Here is a 26,538-nt window from a genome sequence, read left to right on the forward strand (position 1 = left end):
GCCGGCAGGCTGAGGGCGGGGTTTGGGCGCCTTCAGATTGCATCAGCTGGTGCTTTCAGGGCCACGAGGTGCCAACGCTAGAGACCCCAAGGTCCGGGTCCACATCTGCCCCGCCTGCTTTCTCCTCCGGACTGTCGCTTTCGGGTTCTGTTGCCTCCACGTAGTTCTTTGATGTCTGAGGAGGCCAGGGGCCCTTCAGGGAAGATGGGCAGCGAAGAGAAGCCGGTGAGTTGTCCGAAAGGGGCGGGGAGGCCGGGCTGGGGTTTTCGGTGTCCTTGCTGCTGGATGGGCCTGGGACGCCTAGCAGGAAGCGGCCGTCGAACCGGCGGGGGGCGTTGGAGCTCAGAAGCGAGGTCGAGTAACTTCAGCAGGAATTGTCCGTACTTAAAGCAGGGTGGGACCATGCAGTGCACCTCCAGGGCCATCCTCATTCTTGCGGATGAGAAAACAGACTTTGAGGGAGTGACTTACTCAGAGCCACACATCGAATTAGCAGCCCAGATTTAGAATCTAGGACTCAGGACTCCCAGATTTGCGTTTTCCTCCAGCTTTAGGCGGGAAGAACATTGCACAACCTTTCTATGACCCCTTGAAGGTAAGGGGCGCTAGTTTAGGGAGGGAAAGCTGAGTCTCCGAAATCTGATCCAACTTGCCCACGTTTGGGTGATGGTTTAAAGAAAATGGTGGAAACTGGCTGATTCCATCTAACAAACTTGCTGGGACTTGCACCGTTCCTTTTGCCAGGGCTGATCACTTTACCTTTAAGCCCCGTTCCTCTTCAGTTTCATCCAGTTCTTAGGAACATCTCCCAACTCACTTTCACACTGTCAGGTCATATTTTTATGATCACCTAGCAGGGCAATGCAGGTTATAAGATGAATTGGGCCAAATCCTTCTTTTGAGGGCCTCAAACAGCCTGTTGTGTAAACAGGAAAACAGCCAATAGTGCAGTGCACCGTGTGGGATTTCTGAGGAAGCACTCAACTTGGTTTGGCAAGCTCTCTTGGTTTTGAGTGTGGAATAAAGTGTTCATCCGGTAAGTCGGAGTGTTTCCAGGAAAAGGTGAAGATGGACAGAGGATGAATTGTGACTGCAGGGTAGCTTGTAAGAGAAAAACCAAGAAAGAGATACAGAAGAATATTTGTATCCTCCATACAAAGTATTTCCGGTGGGTTGCATTTGTAAAAACCACTCAGGCATATGGGTAGAAGGTGCACTGGAAAGAGGTGAGGCTGTTTGAAGGAGGGTGTTGCACTAGCCCAGGTGAGAAGTGGTAAGGTCTAGTAAAAGAGCTTCCACTCCACTCTGACAGGACAAATCACTTAAAAGTCACAATTTTCTGTGTTGTTCCTTCAGGGGATGAAATGCATATGTGCATATTCTAGACTATGTAAATTTAAGATGATAAATTGTCTATACAAAATGTTTTCAATCTGTTTATTTTTTCACTTAAAAATGGCATCTTTATTGTTTATTGACTTGTTTACTGTTTTTGTTTAATAGTATGTGATCAGCAGCTTTCCATATCCATGAACATCCCCCATACCATTCTTAATTATAAGTGATATATGGCTAATAAATATAATTTTTCCCCTCACTGTACCACTGAACTGCACTCCAACCCCCTTCTGAACAATTATTACACAAGACCTAATATTTATTGAGTACTAACTGTGGTCCTGGCACTGTGTTACAGTGTGTGTTACCTGTGTTATCTCCTTTAGCCCTCATAACAGCTCCATGACCTGGTTTTTTTTTTTTTTTTTTGTCCCAATCATGCAAATGAGGATACAGGAATAGAAACACTAAATAATTTGCTTAAAAATCATATGTAGCCAGTTCTTGTAAGCCTCCTTCTCATCATCTTCTTGGAAATGAGTCCTAGATAGATACTTCACCAAATTATTGGAATTCCACATACTTGTCTTAGCTGTCAGTCTCTGGGATTGAATTTACATAAACAACACACTTTGTATACTTTTCTTTCAAGGCCTAAACATAGCTGAGGAAGGTAATTCTGTAGCTTCCTTTATTGTCAAGTTCTCTATTCTGATTTTTGGGTTGAAATTCATTACCTTTTCTGTTTTAAACCTGCAAATACATCTGCAATTAATTAACTAATTACATCAGTTCTGTATAGTGAAGACATATGGGGAGTCCTACAAATCTTTGTTACTACTACTTCACTTGATTAGATAGATTTAAATTATGTTATTTATCTATTGAATATGAATGGACCTTAAAAGGACTGGGGCTGTAGCTCAGTGGCAGAGTACTTGCCTACTGTGTATGAGGGTTTGATCCTGAGCACCACATAAAAATAAACAAGTAAAATAAAGGCATGCTGTCCAACTACAAAAAAAAATAAATAAATAAAATAAAATAAACAAAGTATATTAAATCCATATCCCAGGAGTGGGGGAAGTTTTAGTTCAACATAAAATTAGGAGATATTTTTTAAAAATTCAGTTTTTTTTCTAAATTGAATAAGCAATGTGTTATGTAATATTAACTGAAATGTCATAGTTGATAAGTGGACAAATAAACAATAGAGACTTGGAGTGTAGCTCAGAGGTGAAGCCCATTGCAAGAACCTGGGTTTAATCCCCAGCACCAAAAAAGAAAAAAGTGAGAGAAAAATCCAGAACAAACAAAACCCAGGAATATTATATAATAATAACAAGGAGCAAAGTAGTAGTACAGGTTCCAACATTATAATCTTAAAATGATTATGGTGATTGAAAGAAGCCAGTCACAAAAGATCCCATATTGTATAATTCCAATTATATAAAGTACCCAGAAGAGGAAAATCCACAGAGATAAAAAAAAAAAAAAATGGGGACTGGACATAAACCTCAATGGAGATAGAGTATATAAGGCTTTGAGTTTGATTTCCTGAACTGCAAAAGCAACAACAAAAAATCCTTTATAAATAGTAGTTGCCAAGAGTTAGGGGGAACAAGGAGTGACTACTACTGAGTACAGTGGGGTTTTTTTTGTTTTGTTGTTGTTGTTTGTTTGGGAAGAAGTCATGAAAATGCTCTAAAGTTGATTGTGGTGATAGTTGCACAACTGTGAATCTAGTAAAAACTGTTGAACTGTATACTTTATATGAGTGAATTGTATGGCATATGAATTATATATCAATAACACTGTTAAAAAATCAAAAATCACAAATACATAAAAAAATAAAATTCTTCCTTCTCATCTCCCTTACAGGACTTTCTGACTTCACTTACTTCTAATTGAAGTTCACATTCCTCCTGGTAACTTTTTGACTCCTGGTCTGTCTTAACTTGAATTACATCTGAAAGCAGTCCTTCTGCTTTAGTCGCCCTGGTTTAGTCATTTTTCTTTCTCTCATTTTTAATTTTAGCATTTTGACAAGCCTTTGTGCATACTTAGAACATATCGCTTCCATTCTCACAATCCAACATTTTGAAATTCTTCCCTCAAAATTGGAAATCCATATGCAACAAAATGAAATTGAATCCCTTTCTCTTGCCATCCACAAAAGTTAACTCAAAATGGATCAAGGAGCTAGATATCAAATCAGAGACGCTGCGTCTGATAGAAGAAAAAGTTGGCTCCCATCTACATATAGTGGGGTCAGGCTCCAAATTCCTTAATAGGACGCCCATAGCCCAAGAGCTAATAACAAGAATAAACAAATGGGACTTACTTAAACTAAAAAGTTTTTTCTCAGCAAGAGAAACAATAAAAGAGGTAAATAGAGAGCCTACATCATGGGAACAAATTTTTACCCCTCACACCTCAGATAGAGCCCTAATATCCAGAATGTACAAAGAACTCAAAAAATTAAACAATAAGATAACAAACAACCCAATCAACAAATGGGCCAAGGACCTGAACAGACACTTCTCAGAGGAGGACATACAATCAATCAACAAGTACATGAAAAAATGCTCACCATCTCTAGCAATCAGAGAAATGCAAATCAAAACCACCCTAAGATACCATCTCACTCCAGTAAGATTGGCAGCCATTATGAAGTCAAACAACAATAAGTGTTGGCGGGGATGTGGGGAAAAGGGTACACTTGTACACTGCTGGTGGGACTGCAAAATGGTGAGGCCAATTTGGAAAGCAGTATGGAGATTCCTGGGAAAGCTGGGAATGGATCCACCATTCGACCCAGCTATCGCCCTTCTTGGACTATTCCCTGAGGACCTTAAAAGAGCGCACTATAGGGATACGGCCACATCAATGATTATAGCGGAACAATTCACAATAGCTAGACTGTGGAACCAACCTAGATGCCCTTCAATAGATGAATGGATAAAAAAAATGTGGCATCTATACACAATGGAGTATTATGCAGCACTAAGAAATGACAAAATCATAGAATTTTCAGGGAAATGGATGGCATTAGAGCAGATTATGCTAAGTGAAGCTAGCCAAGCCCTAAAAAACAAATGCCAAATGTCTTCTTTGATATAAAGAGAGCAACTAAGAACAGAACAGGAAGGAAGAGCATGAGGAAAAGACTAATAGTAAACAAAGACGAATGGGGGGAGAGAAAGGGAGAGAGAAGGGAAAGCATATGGAAATGGTAGGAGACCTTCAATGATACACAAAATTATAAGAGGTTATGAGGGGCAAGGGGGAGGGGGGGGAAAGGGGAGAGAATTGAACAACAGCAGAGGAGATAGAGAGGGAAGATGGGAGGGGAGGGGAGGGGAGGGGGGATAGTAGGGGATAGGAAAGGTAGCAGAATACAACAGTCACTAATATGCCATTATGTAATAATGTGAGTATGTAACAGTTGTGATTGTGCAATCTGTATTTGGGGTAAAAATGGGAGTTCAAAACCCAATTGAGTCTAATGTATGAAAGATGATATATCATGAGCTCTGTAATGTTTTGAACAATCAATAAAAAAAAAGAAATTCTTCCCTCCTTTACAGTTCCAGTGCCTACTGTGGTCCTAGCTTGTTAGACATCTAATCATAGTGCCGCTGCTATGGTCTTTTCTCTTCTGGGAGTTTCTCACACATGGATGGTGTACTTTCTCAGGAGAGACTAAGTTTGCACCTGGTAGGGACTGGGTCTTATTTTTGCTTTTTCCACTGTGTAACAAAATAATATGAGCGTAAACATTAATACTTGAGGAAAGGATAAATATATAGCATATTCAGTCTCCACCCACCCCCATCATTGCTTACTAAATAAAACTATTTAGTGCAGGTGCAAAAAACCTGAAATGAGAGTCATCGGAATAGTTAAAATAAATGAAGTTTGAAAAATTGTGCATTAAGTAACTCCCCTCTACCCTTTTGTAAGACTTCCTTATTTTAAGTTGTTAACTTTTCTTTACCAGTGGTGAAATTTTTGAATCTTTCAGAATCAGGTTTCCTTTTTTTAAGCAGATGATAAAGTAACATTCTCAAAACTTCTGGGGACATCATAAGGGAAATGTGTCAAATTAGATTAAAATATAAAACCTTTTTTTTGTTGTTGTTTTTGTTAGGTAGATGCTGTTGAAGAGAAGCGAAAAGAAGGAGGCAAGAAGAAGAACAAAGAAGGATCTGGAGATGGAGGTCGAGCAGAGGTAAAAGTTCTCAAAGGCTCTCCTATCAAAGGTTGACAAGTAGCGAACACTTTCCCAGGCTTATCTTGTATGTAAGGATTCGAATAGTTTATGTGTCATTATAAAAAGGCCCTTCATTGGAGAGAAGAAATAGGAAAAATTAGTCTGAGAGGAGAAAAAAATTTGCAATTATTTATTATTGCAAAAGGAAAACATTGATTGTAAGATGATCTGATTCTGGGGTTATGAGAGAGAGAACACAAAAGTTGGAGAGAATGAGGTTATGGTAGTTTGCCAGATTGGATGCTGGCTTTCTAATCATTTCATTAAATGAGATGTTAAGAGATGGAGACTTAGTATTTGAGTTTTCACTAAATATAACAGAAATCAAAGCAAACCTAATTCCTTGACCTCTTCACTTTTTTCATGTGGACCTACTCCTGAGGCTGTTTGTTTATTTGTTTGTTTTGGGGTCTTTTTGTGGTATTGGGGATTGGATCCAGGGATTCATGCATGCTAGGCCACTGCTCTTCTACTGAGCTACATCTCCCAGATCTTTTTGAAACTTTAATTTGAGATAGGGTCTCACTAAGTTGCCCAGGCTGGCTTTGGACTTCAAATCCTCCTGCTTCAACCTCCTGAATAGCCAGGATATGAGGTGTGTGTCACCCCCTTCTGGCTTTAAGACAGGACAAAATCTTTTTGATTTCTCTCAGATCTAGAGAATGCACTTTCTGTTCCCTGGGCTCAAAATAATTGGCATTTCAAAAGCCTCCCCAGAACCTACCTGGTTCCTGTATGTTTTATTTTAGGAGGCAGTTAAGCTTGTCTTTCTACTTTCTTTTTGAACTTGAATTGCTATAAACTATGCTTTGCTTTTTGCTTTAGTCATCGCAGCTGTTTTATTGGAGACTTTAGAAAATGACCAAAATATAGAAGCACAAAGGAATAGTATTTTTTAAAGTAGCACAATAAACTGACTTTAAAGAGCTTTTTCTACTTTATAAGTGATCAAGTGTTGTGTTATTTAGAACCCTGCCTAACCATTTCTTCAGTTAATTGTTGACTGAATTTTAAGATTTGTAAGTACATAGTAAAATGAATATTTCCTAATTCTTCTTTATACTTTCAAGTATTTGGTCGTGCTATCTTGTCATAGTTTAAGAATTAGCCTAGAAATAGGAAATAAAGAGTACAATTACAGGACATGTATGAATAGAGAATTTTAGTGTCTTTATGTTTTAAATGGTCTTGGATAAAAATGTACAGTGATATGTCAAGACCTTGTCTTCTCCTCTGTGCTCCCCTCATTTATGTACTTGTCTTATTTCTCTTCTGAGGGCAACATTCAGGTCTTATTATTCATCTCTGCAGTCCCAGAACCTATCACAGAATATGTCTGCTCAATGAATGTTGAGTAACTTAAGTTTGACATTAAGTTCTTTTGATTAGCAAGTGAGTGCCAAGTGGATACAGAGAAAGACAGCGGTTAAGAAAGAGGGTCATATGGGTAGGGAGGACCAAGAAATGTGCATTGGATTGAGGGGTTCAGATTATGGTTATACAATGATAGGCTCTGAACTATTAGTTAATTCATTGTTTTCATTGTTTCTTCACTATTAAGAGTTATGAATCCCTGGTATGATTAGATGAAAATCTCCAAAAGAGCAACTAAATGACTCAAGAATGGAACTGCAGTAGGAGGGAATTATAAAGATGCTAGGGCTTTGTCTGTTGGAGGAGCACTAGGGATTAATCCCAGGGGTGTTTTACCACTAAGCTACATCTAGGTCCTTTTATTTTGAGCCAGGGTCTTGCTTAGTTGCTGAGGGTCTCACTAAATTACGGAGGCTGCCTTGAACTTAGGATCCTCCTGCCTTAGCCTCCCAAATTGCTGAGATTGTAGATATGGACCACCATGCCTGGCTCATTTCAAAAGAAGGTACAAAAAAGATTATTTAATAAGATGTATATTTTATAACTGGGGAAAAATAAAAGTGCTATTTTGCAATGAAACTAATTGTTTAAGAAGTTGAAAATATAAATATTTTTTAATGTTGTGACGGCTCTCTTTTTTTGCTGTGATATTTAGGTAAATGTTATTAGCCTTTGAGATAGACATAATGGATAATGAATAATCATGACCACCAGGAACCGTAATGTCTAAGCTATACAGTGAGTCTGTAGAGCCAGATTGGTTTAAGTCAATCTCTCACAGATGTATTTGCATATAAATAGCATATATTTGAATGTTGTAGCTGATTGATCTAAATACATATGAAGATAGAAAGTAAAATTGAGCCATCTCTTTGCTTTTATATACAGCTATTAATCTCCATGTAAACATCATTTGAAAATGATAAATTCTGTAGGTGTTAATGGTTTTGACTCTTTCATGGCCGCAGATTCACTACTTGAGTGAAGTCTCAGACAATAAAGGAAGTCAAATCTTTGATCATCATGTTTTTCTTTCTTTGCCAAACTTTTTGAAACTTCATTGGCTGTTCTATATACAATATTTTGGTTAATTTTATCAATTATATAGACAGTAGTGTTGTTTTATTTTCTTTAAATACTATAGGATGTTGTGTTGTGTTCTTTAAATACTGTAGAATGGTCGTAGCTTCTTTGAACTTGATAAATTTTTCCTTAAATGGAATCCCCTAAGTCAAATAAATTTATAGTTGGTTTTGAGTGGACATACAGGCTGACCAACTGTATTGAATGTCCTCTGAACAAGATTGAAACAAAACTGAAAAGCCACTTTGTTTTTATTTCCATTATTGCTTATAGTTATAATTTAAAGATAAGTTAGTTAAGACCTGGATAGCTGGGCACAGTGGTGCATGCCTGTGATCCCAGCAATTCCAGAGACTAAGGCAGGAGAATTGCAAGTTTGAGGCCAGCCTGCGCAACTTGGCAAGACCCTAAGCAACTTAGCTTACTAAAATTAAAACAAATAAAAGGGTATGTAGAATCAGTGGAAAAGCACCCTGAGTTCAATTCCAAGTGTCAAAACCAATAAAACCAAAGGCAAAACCAAAAAAACCTAAGAGGACATCTTAAAACAACACTGATGCAAATAATAATATTTTGAAAAATGTTGTCAGTGTTTGCAGACCAGGTTTATTACGTTATTTATGTTTTTCTATTATTTAGAAGTATAAATTATAAGAAGAGGACACTTAGTTCCTTCTTTTACTCTTATTTAGGACCAGATCAGAGTAATGCCCAGTAATGGTTGCAATCTGTTTACCATACTGATGAGTAATAATGCATTTTGTTTTGTCTGATTATTTCATTTGTTGTCTTGCAGTTGAATCCTTGGCCTGAATATATTAACACACGTCTTGAGATGTATAATAAACTAAAAGCAGAGCATGATTCCATTCTAGCAGAAAAGGCAGAAAAAGATAGCAAGCCGATTAAAGTCACTCTACCCGATGGTAAACAGGTCAATGCAGAATCCTGGAAAACTACACCTTATCAAATTGCTTGTGGAATTAGGTAAAAGCTACAGTTCTATAGTTTCTAACCTAACCAAATTTTATTTTATTATCTCGGCAGGTTAATATTTTTATGTTACGTTTTGGTTTTGATGTTTTTAATTTACCCTAATTGAAATTTTTTTTTAAATCAAAGTGATGTGGAACTTTATAATCAAGATTCAAGGTTAATTTCTGAAGGAGTCTACTTAAGTCTTTTCATATGAAGCTTGTATTAGTCTTTCTACATTGATCATAAATGTCACAAAGCCAAGTATCACCAATTTTGACTTAAATGTCTGAGTTTTTTAAATTAAAAATGAAGGTAGATCTTCTCACATGTGAAAGATTGGCATTTGAAAAAAGCATACTATATTTATAAATCCAAAGAAGGACCAGACCTAATCTTAAGACTTAGTGGATTAGGAAGAAATTATTTCAAGTAATTGAGAATTGCATGCATACTTTATAATAGATCAATGTGATAGATCAGTAATCTAATATGGGATCAATAGTTGATCAATTTATCAGAACTTGATAAAGTTGGAAAAGCAACTTAAACCAGGTGTCAGCAAACTGGTCACAGCCTGTTTTTGTACAGCCTGAAATCTAAGAATGTTTGTTCATTTTTAAATGTTTGAAGAAAAATATAAAAAAAAAACTTAGAAAAAAATATGCAACAGAAATTTTGTATGCCTTTTATAGAAAAAGTTTGCCAGCCTGCCTTAAGATTTACATATTTTAAATGTATAAGACCAGTGTTTTTTAGGATAGCAAGTGCTAGTTCTTAATCATAACATACTAGAGAAGCAGTCCTGATTGCAGAATTCTTCCAGCTTTCTATGTAGTTGTTTCATCCACAACTAACTTGACAATACTTTTTTATCATGACTTGCCAACTCTCAATCCTCTCATTGTATTATTTATTCATATTATATTTATATATTTTTAAGTTTATTGATAATAATTATGTGTTGAATTGAACCATGTGAAATTGTTGTATGAATTATCAAAAATGGGCATCAATTTCATATTGAAATTTCATAGCATTAAGCCTAAGACATAAAGTAAAAAGCATTTAAACAGGTCTGGGAACCAACTCACCTGATTCTATGTAAGGCCATTATGCAGCTGGTGAGTAGAAGCACTTATGCCTGCCTATGAGCCATTAGCCTTCACCGGGCCGTGGACATTGCTTAGTACATTTTATAAGAGTAAATGGGAGTGTTCAGTTAATTTGACAAGTACAACTACTGTACTCCAAAGGAAGTTGTGATATCAAGCATGCTGCTGTGTGAACTCATAAAGAATTAGATGAACCATTAAAATATCAGGTCACTCTTTGGTTTTAGAGATAATTTTGGAGGTCCAGTTGGTGTAGAGATTCCTTCTGTCACACACTGAGATTGTAACTGTGTATTAAAATTTGGGCTTGTCTTAGTCTTGAATTTTTTCTTGTACATTCAACAATGTTGTCCTCTAGATTGCATTGTGATTTATTAACTGATCAACTGGAAAATATTATTGCTAGAACTGTAAAATTCAAAGTTGAATTACCTTAAACAGTGATGGGCTTTAGCAGCTCTGGAGTTAAGTGTGATTTGCAGTGAAATTTTTATAAAATGTCAGTAATTTTGTTGTTCTGCATGAATATGAATTACTTACAGATTTAGATGATTAGTGGTGAATATGACAGGACTTGTTTCATATGCTTAAAAGTATTTCTTTGAAATTCTCTTTTGCTCTTTCATTGAAAAACTGAAATGATCCAGTATGGTTCATGTGTAATCTCCATTTTCTGAGTGACTATTATTTTCATCTCAGGATACCATTTGAACTATAAAATGATGGTCATTTTCTTCCCAAAGAGTATAGAAAATATTTATCACCTTTTTATCAGTTAGTTCTATAATCTTTTGGAAACTGTTTTACGCCATTAGAATAAAGTATGCTTCTCACTGCCAAATCCATGCTAGACTTTGTGAAATGCTTTTACTTTACTCATTTTATTGGCCCCATCTGATCTTAGGAAGAAAGAAAACACTGGATATAATCTATAGGAAAGCCAATGGGAGCATTGAAACTGGAATAGGAATTTCATGGTTTATTTTGTCAGTTTTCTCCTGAACCCTATGTGGGGTAGTTGTACATATTAGGTTATAACCTTTAAACAGAGCAAGGAGAGAAGCACCAACACAGGGAGCCCAACTACTTTAATGCCTGGAGGTGATAAATTTATTTGAGAGTAAGGGTATAAAGGATGCTAACTTTTCCTTTGAATGTTGCGTTTTGTCTGCTTTTGTGGAGATGCACTGATTATGATGGACTGTCATTTTGCTAACTGTGTGTTCCCCTTTGTAATTGGGCAGATCTTACTCAACTCTGCTATGGTCATGCAGCTTTCTGAAAGTTTTCACTTACATCTTCACCTGGATCTGTACCCATTCCCTCATCTAGATAGCCATCTCCTCCTTTTCTACGTGTCCAGACTTTTTGATCCTTCAGCCCCTTTCTGCTTTAGTCTCAGAGCCTTTCCAGAATAGTCTGACCATGTTGTTTTATCCTCCCCATAAATCCTATGGCTTTTACACCTGGTATAATGGGAAATTTCATCATTTGATGATAGTTTTATGTTCTGTACTGTGTAATGAGTATCTGACATTTTAACTGTAATATACGAAGTTTTATTAAACAGTTTTTTATTTTACCTCCGTATTTGTTATAAATACTGATATCACCTTATGTGTTTGTAGAATTTATTCTGAGGTTAGCATTGCCTCTTAAAGAAATGATCTAGTACACAATTTAAGCAGAAAAGTTTCTTAGTATCCTTTATTTTTTCCTTTGGAATCTAAATAGCTTGGCTTTGTAGAAAATTTACTTCTGGAAAAGTTAAACCACTAGAAATTATATATATATAAATTCTTATAAGAAGCATTAAGTGTCAAATAATGGTGTTTTGGAGCTTCAGGGTCTTCCGGTCATATTATATTCTTGGGCATATTTTTTGAAATTTGTTGCTTTTCCCGTATATTTCAGAAGATACAAAAATGTATATAGTATTAATATTAATACAAATAAATTTAGTGTTTATTTTTCTCTTCTTAAATATTGTGTGAGAAGGAATTATATTTCAGATTCTTGTGTTTTTATGTATATTTTTTCAAGTCAAGGCCTGGCTGACAACACTGTTATTGCTAAAGTGAACAAAGTTGTTTGGGACCTAGACCGCCCACTGGAGGGAGATTGTACTTTGGAGCTTCTCAAATTTGAGGATGAGGAAGCACAAGCAGTAAGTTTATATTTCAGTGTTCATTGAATTTAAGGTGAAGATATGACCATATGCCATTAAAAGGGAAACAAAGTATTTTATTTTATTGACTTATCTGTATAGGTCAGTGGTTTTCAGGTATATCCTGGAGCCTATATATTGTTTGTGAGACTTTTAAAATATCATTTTGGTACTTTAATCATAAATCCTGAAAACAATACTCATCCAAATGACTATCTTAAAACCACGTATTGCCATTTGGTTTGAGTGTCTACATGTTAGTCCTTATGTTTTATCATTGGTTGTAGAATCAAGTTGTACCACCTTGTTTTGGGCCAGTGGTATCAATAGATGTAATTCTTTTCAAAGTAGTCCCTCACAATCCACTGTGATATCTGTGGTGATTTCTCCCTTTGCATCTCTAATTTTATTTAATTGGGTCTTCTCTTGTTTTGATATTTGGTTAAGGGCTTATAAATCCGATTTCTTTTTAAAGAACCAACTCTTTGCTTCATTGATCCTTTGTGGGGTTTTTTTTTTTTCCTTAAGTTTATTAATTGTGGCTCAGATCTTAATTATTATCCTTCCTTCTACTGGTTTTGGAATTGGTTTGTTCTTTTTTAAGGTCTCTTTTTCAAGAGACTCTGCAGAGAATTTATGTCGTTTCATTTCTGATCTCAAAATGTTGAAAGAATAGGCCTTGAGATACATTGTTAGGTTGTTTATTTGAGGTATTTCTGATTAGCTATAAACTTTCTTCTAAAAACTGCCTCCCACAGATTCTGGTATGTTTTATCACTATTCTCATTTGAATTTAAGAACTTTTTAATTTCCTACTTGATTGTCTTCTGTCACCCATTCATTATTCAAAAGTGTATTGTTCAAACTCTACATGTCTATATAATTTCTGTAGGGTTTTATTGTGTTAACTTCTAATTTCATTCTATTAAGATCTGATAAGACACAAGGAATTATATCAGGTTCTTTTTTTTTTTTGTATTTGTTCAGAGTTGTTTTGTGGCCTGTTGACAGATGTAATTATTAAGTGATGTTCTATAGCCAGCTAAAGGCCATATTATAGCCTCTGGGATGTGAGGCTATGGGCAGAGTGACTCAAAAGAACCTGGGCCATTAAACTCAGTCAGATAGTCTGCACTGTGAGTGGCAATTTGCTTTAGGGAACAAACTTCATCCTATTTAATGGTGCTAAATTGAATTTGTTTTAAAACAACTAAACCACAGGTTTTCTTCAGTACAAATACAGTATCATAATTAGAAGCCTTTTAATTTTGGCTGTAGATAGAATCACACTGTACTTTATAGATATTTAAATTTGTTTTTATGTTTCAGGATATTTTATAGTAAACTGTATCTGTCTCTTTCTATGTATTAACAATATTAATTTGCAACTTATATGCAAGATTGAAGCCATCTTATTTTTCATTAAACTTCAGGTATATTGGCATTCAAGTGCTCACATCATGGGTGAGGCCATGGAAAGAGTCTATGGTGGATGTTTATGTTATGGTCCACCAATAGAGAATGGGTTCTATTATGACATGTACCTCAAAGAGGGGTAAGTTATGTCACTGAATAAAGAAAACTAAAATCGGAATGATTGTGGGTCTGTAAGTTATTTTTAAAGCTTTTCCAGTGAAGGGGAAAGGATATAAAGCCCATTGCTCCATAGTCTTCATGTATTCCTGTTGGCAATACCTGAATATTGCAATTTATTTGAATAAGATCTATTTAATAAGATCTGTTCTATACTAATGGAGGTAGGGCCCTAAAGTATGTTAGTAAGTAAGATGAAACTGGTCTTCTGGTCTCCTTTAAGCCTGGTGATAGAGGTGGGGGAAGAGGTCACTAAGGGAAAAGATCTTCAAGTTGATCCAGGTATAAGCCACTGAAAATATAAAAGTGATTTATGAAAAATGCTTATTTTAAAATTCTAATATATGATTCAAGGTCTAATTTGTTATGTTAAAATGCTTAAAGTATTCCTAAGAAACACTTTTCTAATCGTGTAAATACAATGGAATGTAGAAAGATTATATTCTCTTTTTCAGGGGTGTATCCAGCAATGATTTCTCTTCTTTGGAGACTTTATGTAAGAAAATCATTAAAGAAAAACAAGCTTTTGAAAGATTGGAAGTTAAAAAGGAAACTTTATTGGAAATGTTTAAGGTAAATGGAACTGTAACATGGGGTCTTCACTTTTATTTCACTCACAGATATCACTTGAAGTTGTAACACTTGGGCTTAATGCTTCAAGTTGAAGCCATTTTTTGTTCTTTAGAAGAAATGAAAAGTGTTTGTAAAACAAAAATATTGGCATATTTATTTTCATACATTGCTCTAATAAGATGTACTTTGAGTTCTATTTTAACTGAAGTATTTAGACATAAAAATTAAGTTTTGTTTTTTTAATCCTTTTTTAAATTTTTAGTACAACAAGTTCAAGTGCCGGATATTGAATGAAAAAGTAAATACTCCAACTACAACGGTCTATAGGTGAGAATATCAAATGTCATGAAAAGCAACTGGTGTATATGTCAGTTTGTTAAAATTGCTTTCATTTTATTGTAGGTGTGGTCCCTTGATAGATCTCTGCCGGGGTCCTCATGTCAGACACACTGGCAAAATCAAGGCTTTAAAAATACACAAAGTAAGCAATGTAACTTTAAACACTGTGTGGGAATTGGGAATGTATTTGTCTATTATAGGTATATGTTTAAACTTTTATCGATTTTTCTACCGTTGTTTTCTTGGATACAATGAAGATTATTATTTTTTTTTTTCATGCTACCTACTAACTGGGTGCTATATATGTCATCAGTTTTTTAAAAACTCACCATTCATCACTGGAGCCAACATTTTGGAATGGAGGTTTGAGGGATTCACAAGATCATGCAGTTATGGGCCATTGTGGCTCTGAAAGCTTTTGAGACTCACTGAAGGAGTATGTGCTTTATTCCTTTGTCTAAATTAATAATTGACTGTGGGGAGCCATTCTGACACGTGATTGGGTGACTCCCGTTAAGGGCCTGAGGCACTCTGGCTGTGTCGGAGTTATCCCGACCCTTTCCTGATGAGAGAGCCCATCCGTGTGGGGGTGTGCGTGACCACTGACCCTGGAGACCCAATCACTGACCCTGACCTTGGAGTACAGCCCCCCCTCAACCTTCATTGGATGGAATTCTCCCCTGAATCTCTTGTCCCCCCAAATAAAAGGCTACTCCCCGGCGTGTTCGCTCTCTCTCTCTCCTGCTAGCCCAGAGTAATCCTCGCTGCCCTGCTGGGCGGCTGGAGGCAGGGAAACAGGGAGGCGAGCCGTCTCGGACCTAGCAATGTAAAATAAGGTACTGTCTGTGTGTTTTATTTTGATCTCTTCTAACTTAATGCCAGAACCTCATTAATGAAACCACTGCGCAGGCCGCGTGGTAGAATTGGCGCCCACAATTGACCAAGTGTTTCTTTTAATGTAACTAATCCTGTCAGTTTTAAATGTACTTTAAAGCATCAGAATAATTGGGTTATTTCAAAACTTTTTTGTCTGTTCATTTCCGTTTTTGCTTAATTATTTTGTGAGAGATGCCCTTGCAATAAGAGTAATGTTCATGAAATTGTGTTTTGAACAAGTATTCAAGGGTATTTTTCCCCCACTTTTTTTTATTGGTGCATCATAGTTGTACATTATGATGGAATTTGTTGCATATTTATACATGTATACAGTATAATTTGGCCAATAATACTTCCAAACACTTCCCCTTCCATCTCTGGGTATATTTGAGGGGAGAAGAAAAGCCAACTTTGGGCTGCAGAATAAGTCCAGCCTCAAAGCAATGGGAGACATTTACTAGGTGTGTACATTTTATGTCATTTTTCTTGTCAAAAGGATTGTTGTGACTTTGACTCAAAGTGATTATGAGAAATAATATCCAATTCCTAAAATAAGTGAGATGTTTACATATTTAAATGTTGTATCATGGTTTTTCCTTATTTTCAGAATTCTTCCACATACTGGGAAGGCAAAGCCGATATGGAGACCCTCCAGAGAATTTATGGCATTTCATTTCCTGATCCCAAAATGTTGAAAGAATGGGAGAAGTTCCAAGAGGAGGCTAAAAACCGAGATCATAGAAAAATTGGGAGGGTATGTTAAAGAACAAAGATGTCTCTAGGTTGAGTGTTCTAAAATTTCATTTAAAATTCAGCTGTATTGAGTGCTAGGGATTCCATTTTGAAGACATGCTTTAGATTTCAGTTACCTGTCATGCCATGTCCTATCGGAATTGTGAATACTTACTGATTGTTCACATTATCTTTCTATGAAAATCCATTTTAATTACCACTTTGAGAACAATGTTGCTGACCTACAATTTTCTGTAAAAAAAAAATGTATAACACTCTTTCATAGATCTGGGAGAACTAGTCTCACTAATTCATAAAAATATGGAAACCATCCCAGAAAAAAATTAATCAATTTGTTGCCTAAGGTCACCCATGGTTTCTGTAGTTTTTTCTTCTACCCATCATCCCTCTACCTCTGAATTTCCTCTAAACTGCAAGTTAGTTTTCATAAAAACATTTCTCTGTAAATTAGGGTTCATTGCCAGATGTCTTTGGCTATTAGATTATGAAGCTTAAGCTAGAGAGAGCATCTACTGCTGTGCTCCCTTGACTGCTGAAATGAATCCCAGCAGTAGTGGGCTCTCCCCAAAGGCTTTGGGCATTTGGTGGTGGATGAGGGAGTCAAGGAGATGAGAGTGAAAGAGTTAACCAGTTTCATCTATTATCGTCTGTTTGATCATCACTGTCTTTTTCCTAGTTTAAGAGAAAGAGAAAAATAATGAAAAAACACCCAGACCTTAAAACTTTGAGAAATTGGAAATATAAGAACTGTAAAATTGAGAGCCCTGTTCCGTGTCAATGTTGGTTACACGTGCCTGAATTGAGGACTATAGCAAGCAAGGAACAGACTTGTGCTAAGTTGTCAATTAAATTATACACCAGAAAAGTTGACATGTTTATTTAGGATTAGCATTAATTGACATATGAAACATCATGACCGAATTTTGAGCTGAGGAACATTGACTTAATGTCAAAGTTGTGTACATATATAAACAATCTTGCTTTTCTTTTACTCAGGATCAAGAACTATATTTCTTCCATGAGCTCAGCCCTGGAAGTTGCTTTTTCCTGCCCAAGGGAGCTTACATTTATAATACACTTGTGGAGTTCATCAGGGTAAATCATATTTGTTTCTGTATTCTGAAGATTTAGAACATGAAATGATTTTGTTAAATAAGGTCTGCTGAAAGGAAAGATTTATATTTGAAAAGAAACACATAAAATGATAAAAAAATGAAAGTTTGGAGGTCTCATCAATTACTTAAAAATTCTAATACATGATTTTGTTCGTATACATGAGTATGTACACAGAAGCAGGTGAGCTTGAAGTTGTAACTATAGCCATTTACAGAATAGTAGTGAATAACCAGGTGTACTTGCCACCCAAATTTAACATTTGCATTGGGTATATCTGTTTCAAATTTTTTGTTCAAGATGTTTAAAAAACTACAAATATAGCTAAGTAAGCAAACAAAAAATAACCCTCTTTGAGACCCTTTTTGATCCATTTCCCTCATTTTTTAGAAGAAGCTACTATTTTGGAGTTGGCATGGATCTGTTTTGTCCAAATATGTGTGCCTTTGAATTATTTGTTTCTAATTTATATACATAGTTGTCATTGTGTATCAGTCTGCAATATATCTACCTCATTAATATGCTTATTCTTTTATTAATTCACACTGATGTGAATTCTGATTTTTCCATCTTGCTAACAATGCTAAAATAGCATTGTTTACATAAGCATCCTTATGTACCTGTGTGAAAGTTTTCTCTTTGGTATATGCCTACAGGTGGAATTTCTGGGTCATTGCCTATGTGTTTCTTGAAATTTATTAAAGATAGTATAAAATTGCTGTTTAAAATTTTACTCCTTCCAGAAAGGTGAGCTTTGATTTGCCTACATGTGTGTTCTGTTTATTCTCTAACAGAGTGAATATAGGAAAAGAGGATTCCAGGAGGTAGTCACCCCAAACATCTACAATAGCCGACTCTGGATGACCTCAGGCCACTGGCAACACTACAGTGAGAACATGTTCTCCTTTGAGGTGGAGAAGGAGCAATTTGCTCTTAAACCCATGAATTGCCCAGGACACTGGTATTCAGCAGCTTAAGATTTTCATGTGCTCCAATTAGTCCTATGTTGTTTTACCTTCTTTGAAAGAATTTTTGTTAAAAACATTATGTAATAAGAATAATATTTCAGTACAACATTTTTGTTGTATTATCTATGCAGTTAGATTCTCAGATATGTTGACTCTCAGGAATAATACTGATGTTAATAGCAGCTAACAAGGCAGAATATGAACCAAGGAGACTGAATGTGCAGTGTAGCAAATACTCCAAGTTTCCCTTCTTTCTTGCCTTTGTTGCCCCTTTCCCTTGCTTTCATGTTCTATCAAAACCTACATTAATGAATTAATGTCCTTGGAAAACTTCTCTTGCCCTAAGGCTGCTCCACTTTCTGTTCATGAAAGACAAATGAAGAACAAATATTGGGAAGACTTGTGAGAACTGTGGATACAGGTAGCTTAGTGTCCACAGCTCATGGTAGGCAGGGCTCATAGTACAGGAGGCAGGAGAGGAAATCAGAAAGGAAACTCCATAAAGAAGCTGGTGTTTTAGTCATCTTTTGCACCACAGGACCAAATGACCCGACAACAACAGTTTTAGAGGAGGAAAAGTTTATTTGGGGCTTACAGTTTCAGAGGTCTTTGTCCAAAAATGGCTGACTTCATTCCTTAGGGCCTGAGGTAAGACAGAACATCATAATGGAAGAGTAAGACAGAGGAAATTAGCTCAAGACACAGCACCAGAAAACAGATAGACTTCTCTCTCCAGGCACAAAATATGTGCCCCCAAAGCATGTTATCCCCTCCCCCATTGACCCAGTCATACCTGTCTACAGTTACTTCTCAGTTAATCCCTATCAGAGGATTAGTGCACTGATTAAGTTAACTCCTAACCCAATCATTTCACCTCTGAAATTTCTTACATTGTATCACATAGGAGCTTTGGGGGGATGCCTCATATCTAAGCCATAACACTGGGTTAAACATGTCAGGGAGCCAATGAGATATACTTAAGTTTTTCCAGATTCTTCACCTTCTAACAAGGAAACTGAGGCACTTTGGTGCCTGACAAGAACAAGTTTAACTTTAGTTTCAGTGTTTCAGATGGTTTATATCTGTGTATTTTTTTTTTTTAAAGAGAGAGAGAGAGATAGAATTTTAATATTTATTTTTTAGTTTTCAGCGGACACCACATCTTTGTGTGTGGTGCTGAGAATCGAACCCGGCCCGCACGCATGCCAGGCGAGTGCGCTACCGCTTGAGCCACATCCCCAGCCCTCTATTTTTTTTTAATATGTATTTTTTAATATGAGCCTTAAGGGCATTTCTCACATTGACTAATGGAAATATTGAGCTTTAATCCAGGCTTATGGGAATACACGTTTCATTTTCTCAGCAGTGGATAGTTGTATTTTAGTTCATGCTATTTTATTGATTCAAGTGCTTTTATTGCTGTGTGAAACATTATTTGAGAAATGTTGCTTATATGAACAATTAGAAACAAGCTTTTTTTCTTCTTGTTTTTATAGTACTAGGGATTAAGCAGAGGGATGTGCATGCTAAGCAAGAATTCCATCACTACATCCATCCTATTTTGAAACAGGATCACACTAAATTGTCCAGGAAAACTGTAAACTTTTGTTCTGCCTCAGCCTCTTGAGTAGCTGAGATTGCAGGCGTGTGCCACTATGCTCAGCCAGATCAGTGACTTTTTGACAGCGTTTCATGTAATTAAATATATTAGAGAAGCAGTTTTATTTACATGGAATAAACAATCAATTTTATTTTCTTCTTTAGCCTTATGTTTGATCATCGTCCAAGATCCTGGCGAGAGCTGCCTCTGCGGGTAGCTGATTTTGGGGTACTTCATAGGAACGAGCTATCAGGAGCACTCACAGGACTCACCCGGGTACGAAGATTCCAACAGGATGATGCACACATATTCTGTGCCATGGAGCAGGTAGGCAACCTTCGGGGATAAAAATACTTTGAAAGAAGTGTCAGGAAAGCAAAGGAAAATAACTACTATTTTCTTCTCTCTTTCTCTCTCTCTCTTTTTTTTTTTTTTTTTTTGTTGTTGTTGTTGTTGTTGTTGTTAATTTGAAGATTGAGGATGAAATAAAAGGTTGTTTGGATTTTCTGCGTACAGTATATAATGTATTTGGATTTTCTTTTAAATTGAACCTTTCTACTCGCCCAGAAAAATTCCTTGGAGATATTGAAGTTTGGAATCAAGCTGAGAAGGTCAGTGGTGTTTTTTAAGTGGCTGAAATTGGCTTGTTCTATACTGAAAGAAAGCCTTTATAAATGGATAAAAGTAAAAGGAAATTAGAAATGGTTCCTCTATTTGAGTAAGCCTTTTTTTCTGTATGATTTTAAAGTATTTTAGAGTTGCTTGAATGTTTATTTTCAGTTATTAAGCTGAATGCTTTAAAAGGAGGTATGAGTGTATAATGAGGTGTACAAACTTATAAAACAGGGAATTTTATTTCCAGTCTCAGATTAGAAGAAGGAAAGTGTAAGATGAACAAAAATGCAAATCATTTTGCTTTATCCTCAGCAACTTGAAAACAGCCTGAATGAATTTGGTGAAAAGTGGGAGTTAAATCCTGGTGATGGAGCTTTCTATGGTCCAAAGGTAAGTACCAAAGTTTATTAGAATAATGTAGTTTTCTTTTCTGAAAGAAGACAGATTGCTGTTAAGTAGTTTGAATAAAAAGAAAAAGAAAAATCAGCACTAATCCAGAGATTGAGCTCAGCTTTAATATCTGTAACATCTAAATAATAACCTAGTTTTTGCTTTGCAGATTGACATACAGATAAAAGATGCAATTGGTCGCTACCACCAGTGTGCAACAATTCAGCTAGATTTTCAGTTGCCCATCAGATTTAATCTTACTTTTGTAAGGTAAGTTTCTAGTATCTGCTCTGAATAGTCTTCTCCAGGGACCTACAAGGAGAAGTATATATAAAAAAGCAAAATAAATTCTTTTTCTTTATAGCCATGATGGTGATGACAAAAAAAGGCCAGTGATTATTCATCGAGCCATCTTGGGGTCAGTGGAAAGAATGATTGCTATCCTCACTGAAAACTATGGGGGCAAATGGTAATTTTTGTCTGTTTTCTTTTGTTTTTGCCAATTAATGTAAATTGCCTAGAAATAATCTACTTTCCAGTATAGGTATGAAATGGGAAGGAAGAATGATTTGTTTGATCATTTATAGCATAATGACAAGTGTTCACTAAAAGTAAGAAATTATAATCATAACTCAAACTTTTTATCATGAAGAATATTTGTTAGGTCTGGAAGTATAGTAGCTCGGTGGAAAATCTCAAGTTCAAATCCCACCATAAAACAACAACAACAAAAACCTTGTTATTAGTATTTATTTTTCAGAACTTGATATGTTTAAATATTTCTAATTAGCAGTTATTCAGTAAAAAGCACACATAGGGATTAGGGATAGAGCTCAGTGGTAGAAAACTTGTCTCATGCTCAAGGACTGGGTTTGATTCACTGGCACTTGGAGGAAGAAAAGGAGCAGTGGCAGCATACAGAATTTGGTCTTAATTGTTTTTTGGGTAATGTAACTTTGTTTGGGATTTATATGGTTTTACTTTTTTGCCTGAGTAAACAGCGGCTTTTGGCTTACCTTATTCAGCTTTGTAGATCAGAATAAGCATGTGTTTTAACATCTTTTAGAAACCAAACACTTTTTAATTAAAAATTATTATGCATGCTAAATGGAACAATGTGTTATGACTCCTTACTATGAGGGATTATTTTCATTGGCAAGATATGAGCACTTGACCTACATTTTATTTTATCTGGCCCACAGTGCAGTTGGAAGTAGTACAGCGTTATCAGACACCCATTTATAGGACCTGCAGAATTAGATGTCTTAATTTAAAACTTTTATATGATGTTATAAATTGGTTTAATCTTATATATTGCTGTCATTTCAGTATAAATTAAATTTGATTAGTTCAGACATTAAGAGGAATTTTTCATACTTGTCAATGAAGTAAGATAATTTCTTTTCACTTATATTTCATAAAATATGGGTAACATTTCTCCATATGACATCTAGAGAAATAGGGGGTACTCAGCCAATTTCTCTGTCAAACCTTTAGTGGATTGGGAAGAGCCCAATGGGTAGGATTTAATGCCTCTTCTAGCCTTTTACCTGATATAAGAAGATGGCTGAAATGGAAGAACGATGGAGAAAACATGGGCCTATTTTGCAGCTGCAGGAGGATTTGATACCTGAAGTGTTCTGATGGGAGAATTGCAGATAGTTGGGTTTTGTTTTTCTTTGTTTTTTAGTGTGTATATGGGGAGAATATGTATAAATTCAGATAATACCGAAATGACTAATGCATAGGAATAAAAGAATTTATAGCATCTTACAAAAATTGTAAATCAATACAACTAATATATACTGTATATATATATGTGTGTGTGTTACTATACTGTGTATTATTATATGTGTGTGAATGTACACATATAGTAATATACATATTTTATAAAATATATTATATATATGAATATGTGTGTGTGTATATACATATATAAAAAACTCTGCTGGGGATGGAACCCAGGGATGCTGTATCATTGAGCTACATTCCCAGCCCTTTTAATTTTTTTATTTTGAGACAGGATCTTGCTAAGTTTGCTGAGGCTGGCCTCAAATTGTGACCTTCTGTCTCAGTCTGCCAATTCTCTAGGATTTATAGGCATGCACCTCACTCCCAACAGCACGAAATCATCTTTTAGCCAAGTGCCATTATCACTCCTTCTTATCAGTTACAGTTTTATGAATCCTGCAAAAGAATCTTAAGTAAACTAGGGTGCTATCTATATCCCCCATGGAAAATAAGTAGTAAGATAATCTGAACAATTAATTCTCTCTGCAGTTATTTTAACATTTTGTTAACCCCTCTCACAGCCAGTACATGGTGCTTTGTTTTGTGATGTATTAAAGTGTGCGGCCCACTCCCTATCAGTTTTCTTTGCTATCTGCTTAACAATGCAAGTCACAGTTAACAGCTTTTCCTTATTGAGTGTTCATTTTCTTTTCTCAAGTCTCCTCCCCTTAGTCTTTAGTAGAAAACTTAAAAAAGAAAAGGCCAAGTTTTTAAAGTTTTGAAAGTAGACCTTTCATATTTCAAGAAGACATACTAAAGAGTAGACTATTAGAAATATGCCATCCTTGTATAGTGAAATGTTCTGAAATCCACATTAAATATTTTTATTTTCTTCTTCTTCAAGGCCTTTCTGGCTATCTCCTCGCCAGGTAATGGTAGTTCCAGTGGGGCCAACATGTGATGAATACGCCCAACAGGTAATCCTTAAGTATGACTTCTATTTAAATTTGTTAAGCTTTTCAGATCTCATAAGCTGTGTACTTTTTTTTTTTTAAGTTGATTCATTATTCCATATTTTTATGTGCACATAGTTTTATCAACCTCATTCAGTACCTAGTACCTTCCTTTCCCTGCCTTCCTTCTTCTCCATGATCCTCTTGCTCTGATCTCCTGATCTCCCTTCTATCACTATTATTATTATTATTATTATTATTATTATTATTATTATTATTTTAATAATGCATTATGATTTTATGGTGTTTATGTGGGATATTGTAATTGTATGTGTGTATGTATGTAGGATTCATTGTGGCATTTTTTGCATGGACATAGCGTAATTTGGTAGGTTTTGTTCCACAGTACTTCCTCATGCCCTCCCCTCCTTCTTCCCTCTTGATCCCCTTCCTTGACTCTATTGGTCTCCCTTCTATTTTCATAATATCCCTTTTTTAATTTCTTTTTTTGTATAAGTCATAACATTCTTGGTAAATCAAGATCTGAGTACAGTTTCTGTTACTTAAGGAAGATGTTGCTATTTTCCACTGTGATAAACTGATTATGTTGTATCATCTCTTTAATGCTTTTCTCAGCTTCATGATCAGAAGACATTCAAGTGTTTTGTGTACACTTGTGTATTTCAGTGTTTAATATTTAAAAACAAAAGTGAAATCAAGTACCTTAGCATATATAAGTTTAAAAGCAAAATACAGTTATACAGTTTAAGCTGTGTTTTGACTCAAAAAGTAATTATTTTCATTTTAATGCAAATTTTAATTATTTGAAAGTTCTTTTCAGCTTAGTGTCATTTGATGAATATGACCTTCAGTAACAAATGTATAAACAGCCATTTGTACTTAAAGATTAGAACAATCTGTTTTGCTATAGTAATAATTTCATACTAAAGAATTTCAAATGATTAACAGTTGATCAGTGAACAATACTATAACATCAAAGTCATCCTGATTCTAGATTTTCAAAATAAATTGCATTCAATTTTTTTAAATACTTTTTAAGCCGTAGATGGACATAATACCTTTATTTGTTTATCTTTATGTAGTGCTGAGGATGGAACCCAGTGCCTCACCTGTGCTAGGCAAGTGCTCTACCATTGAGCCACAACCCCAGCTCTCACATATTATTTTCAAGAAATTAATAAACTTACCAGTTGATACAAACCATTTAGGCAAACTGTTTTTACCCCTACATGGAGGTTGTTAAATAATTTATTGCCCAGAAACTACATTAGAATCTTGACATATATTTTATGAAAGGATTTCTTTCCCTTTGTAATGTACCTTTCATGAAATTTGATTGTCTTCTGATGTTTAAGGATTTTCTAAAACATCTCAAAAACAAAATGATTTTTTAAAATGTACACCGAAGTCGTGGTAGTATGTATTTCAATATACCTATTAGCATCCTTTTTATTTTTAATGCTTTCATGACTATCTAAATCTTATGTTAAATAAATTCACTTAAAGGTCCAAGTAAAAAATTTCTAATTTTAGATCTGATGCAATCTGTATTCATTTAACAGGTACGACAACAATTCCATGATGCTAAGTTCATGGCAGACATTGATCTGGATCCAGGCTGTACCTTGAATAAGAAGATCAGAAATGCACAATTAGCACAGTATAACTTCATCCTAGGTAAGAAATAGAATTTGCCAAACCTTAGGAAAACCTACACAAATCTTGAGACTTAGACTTAAATGAATTGTGGTTAAACATATTTAGTTCCTTTTGGTCCTTTTTTCTTGTGTTCCTGGGATTGAACTCACAGCTTTGTGCATGCTGGTCTCCTTCTACTTCTGACAAATAATTCAGTACCTTCAATTGGTAACAAAGGGAAATTTTGGTATGGGGAGAAAAAGGTTTGTCTAAAATTTTTTCTCCTTCATGTCATGCTGCTTTTATCTGGTATTTTTTTTTTAAGTTGACTGACTGGATTAAGGGATTCAGTCAGTGTAGAAGGTACATGTACTGCAAATTTATTGGTTTTTTTAAGTCAGTTGCCCAGCTATACACATATATACCTGTATGTTTTGATACAAAGTTTCAGTGTGGCTTTTGGGTGCTTGGATCATTTCTGTTCATACATTCAAATTTAATCCTTCCAAAGTCTCATGAATCTTTGTTTCTTCTCTTTTAGTTGTTGGTGAAAAAGAGAAAACCAGTGGTACTGTTAATATCCGTACAAGAGACAATAAGGTCCACGGTGAACGTACTGTTTCTGAAACCATTGAACGGCTGCAGCAACTCAAGCAATCCCGCAGCAAACAGGCAGAAGAAGAATTTTAACATAGAACTTTGTCCACACTGGCTAAGTGGAAATGGAGTCCATCTGGAAAACATTAATTCACACTTAGTCTTGGTAGCTCAGCAGAGTCTTCCTAGATGACTGCAAGATCGACCTTTTTTGACCTAGATAGGTTTTGACAATGAGTATTTGATAGAGTTAATTAAGAGACCCATTAAATTATTTTTATTCATTAAATATCTGAGCAATGGTAGAACATGAAGAATCCTTTAGTATAACATGGGAAGATTTTTTGTAAATTTAATACATTGGAAATTTTTTTTCGGATTCAATTAAGATAAAAAGAAAGCCTAGGATTGGATTATGATGTAAAAATAAAAATTATTAACAAACTTCAA

The 26,538-nt window shown here is 35.4% G+C and overlaps 1 protein-coding gene across 1 annotated transcript; it reads left to right on the plus strand.

Annotated features, from left to right (window-relative positions):
- Positions 1 to 26,538, plus strand: TARS1 (threonyl-tRNA synthetase 1). Its single transcript, XM_081287197.1, has 19 exons — positions 1 to 225; positions 5,492 to 5,572; positions 8,868 to 9,058; positions 12,205 to 12,328; positions 13,762 to 13,883; positions 14,377 to 14,494; positions 14,757 to 14,821; positions 14,897 to 14,975; positions 16,317 to 16,463; positions 17,459 to 17,557; positions 18,370 to 18,536; positions 20,308 to 20,470; positions 20,617 to 20,754; positions 21,071 to 21,148; positions 21,318 to 21,418; positions 21,513 to 21,617; positions 23,784 to 23,856; positions 25,416 to 25,530; positions 26,033 to 26,538. Exons 1-19 carry the CDS (start codon positions 172 to 174, stop codon positions 26,179 to 26,181), a joined length of 2,169 nt encoding a protein of 722 aa, XP_081143323.1. The 5' UTR covers positions 1 to 171; the 3' UTR covers positions 26,182 to 26,538.

The sequence above is a fragment of the Spermophilus citellus genome (assembly GCF_964194105.1).
Source record: "Spermophilus citellus genome assembly, chromosome: 1".
Taxonomy (NCBI): Eukaryota; Metazoa; Chordata; class Mammalia; order Rodentia; family Sciuridae; genus Spermophilus; species Spermophilus citellus.

Excerpts from the sequence above, each read along its gene's own strand:
- TARS1 (XM_081287197.1), top strand. The coding sequence starts at position 172 with ATGTCTGAGGAGGCCAGGGGCCCTTCAGGGAAGATGGGCAGCGAAGAG. Across the intron at positions 14,976-16,316 it reads AGGCTTTAAAAATACACAAA|AATTCTTCCACATACTGGGA; the intron begins GTAAGCAATGTA and ends CCTTATTTTCAG. Across the intron at positions 17,558-18,369 it reads CACTTGTGGAGTTCATCAGG|AGTGAATATAGGAAAAGAGG; the intron begins GTAAATCATATT and ends ATTCTCTAACAG.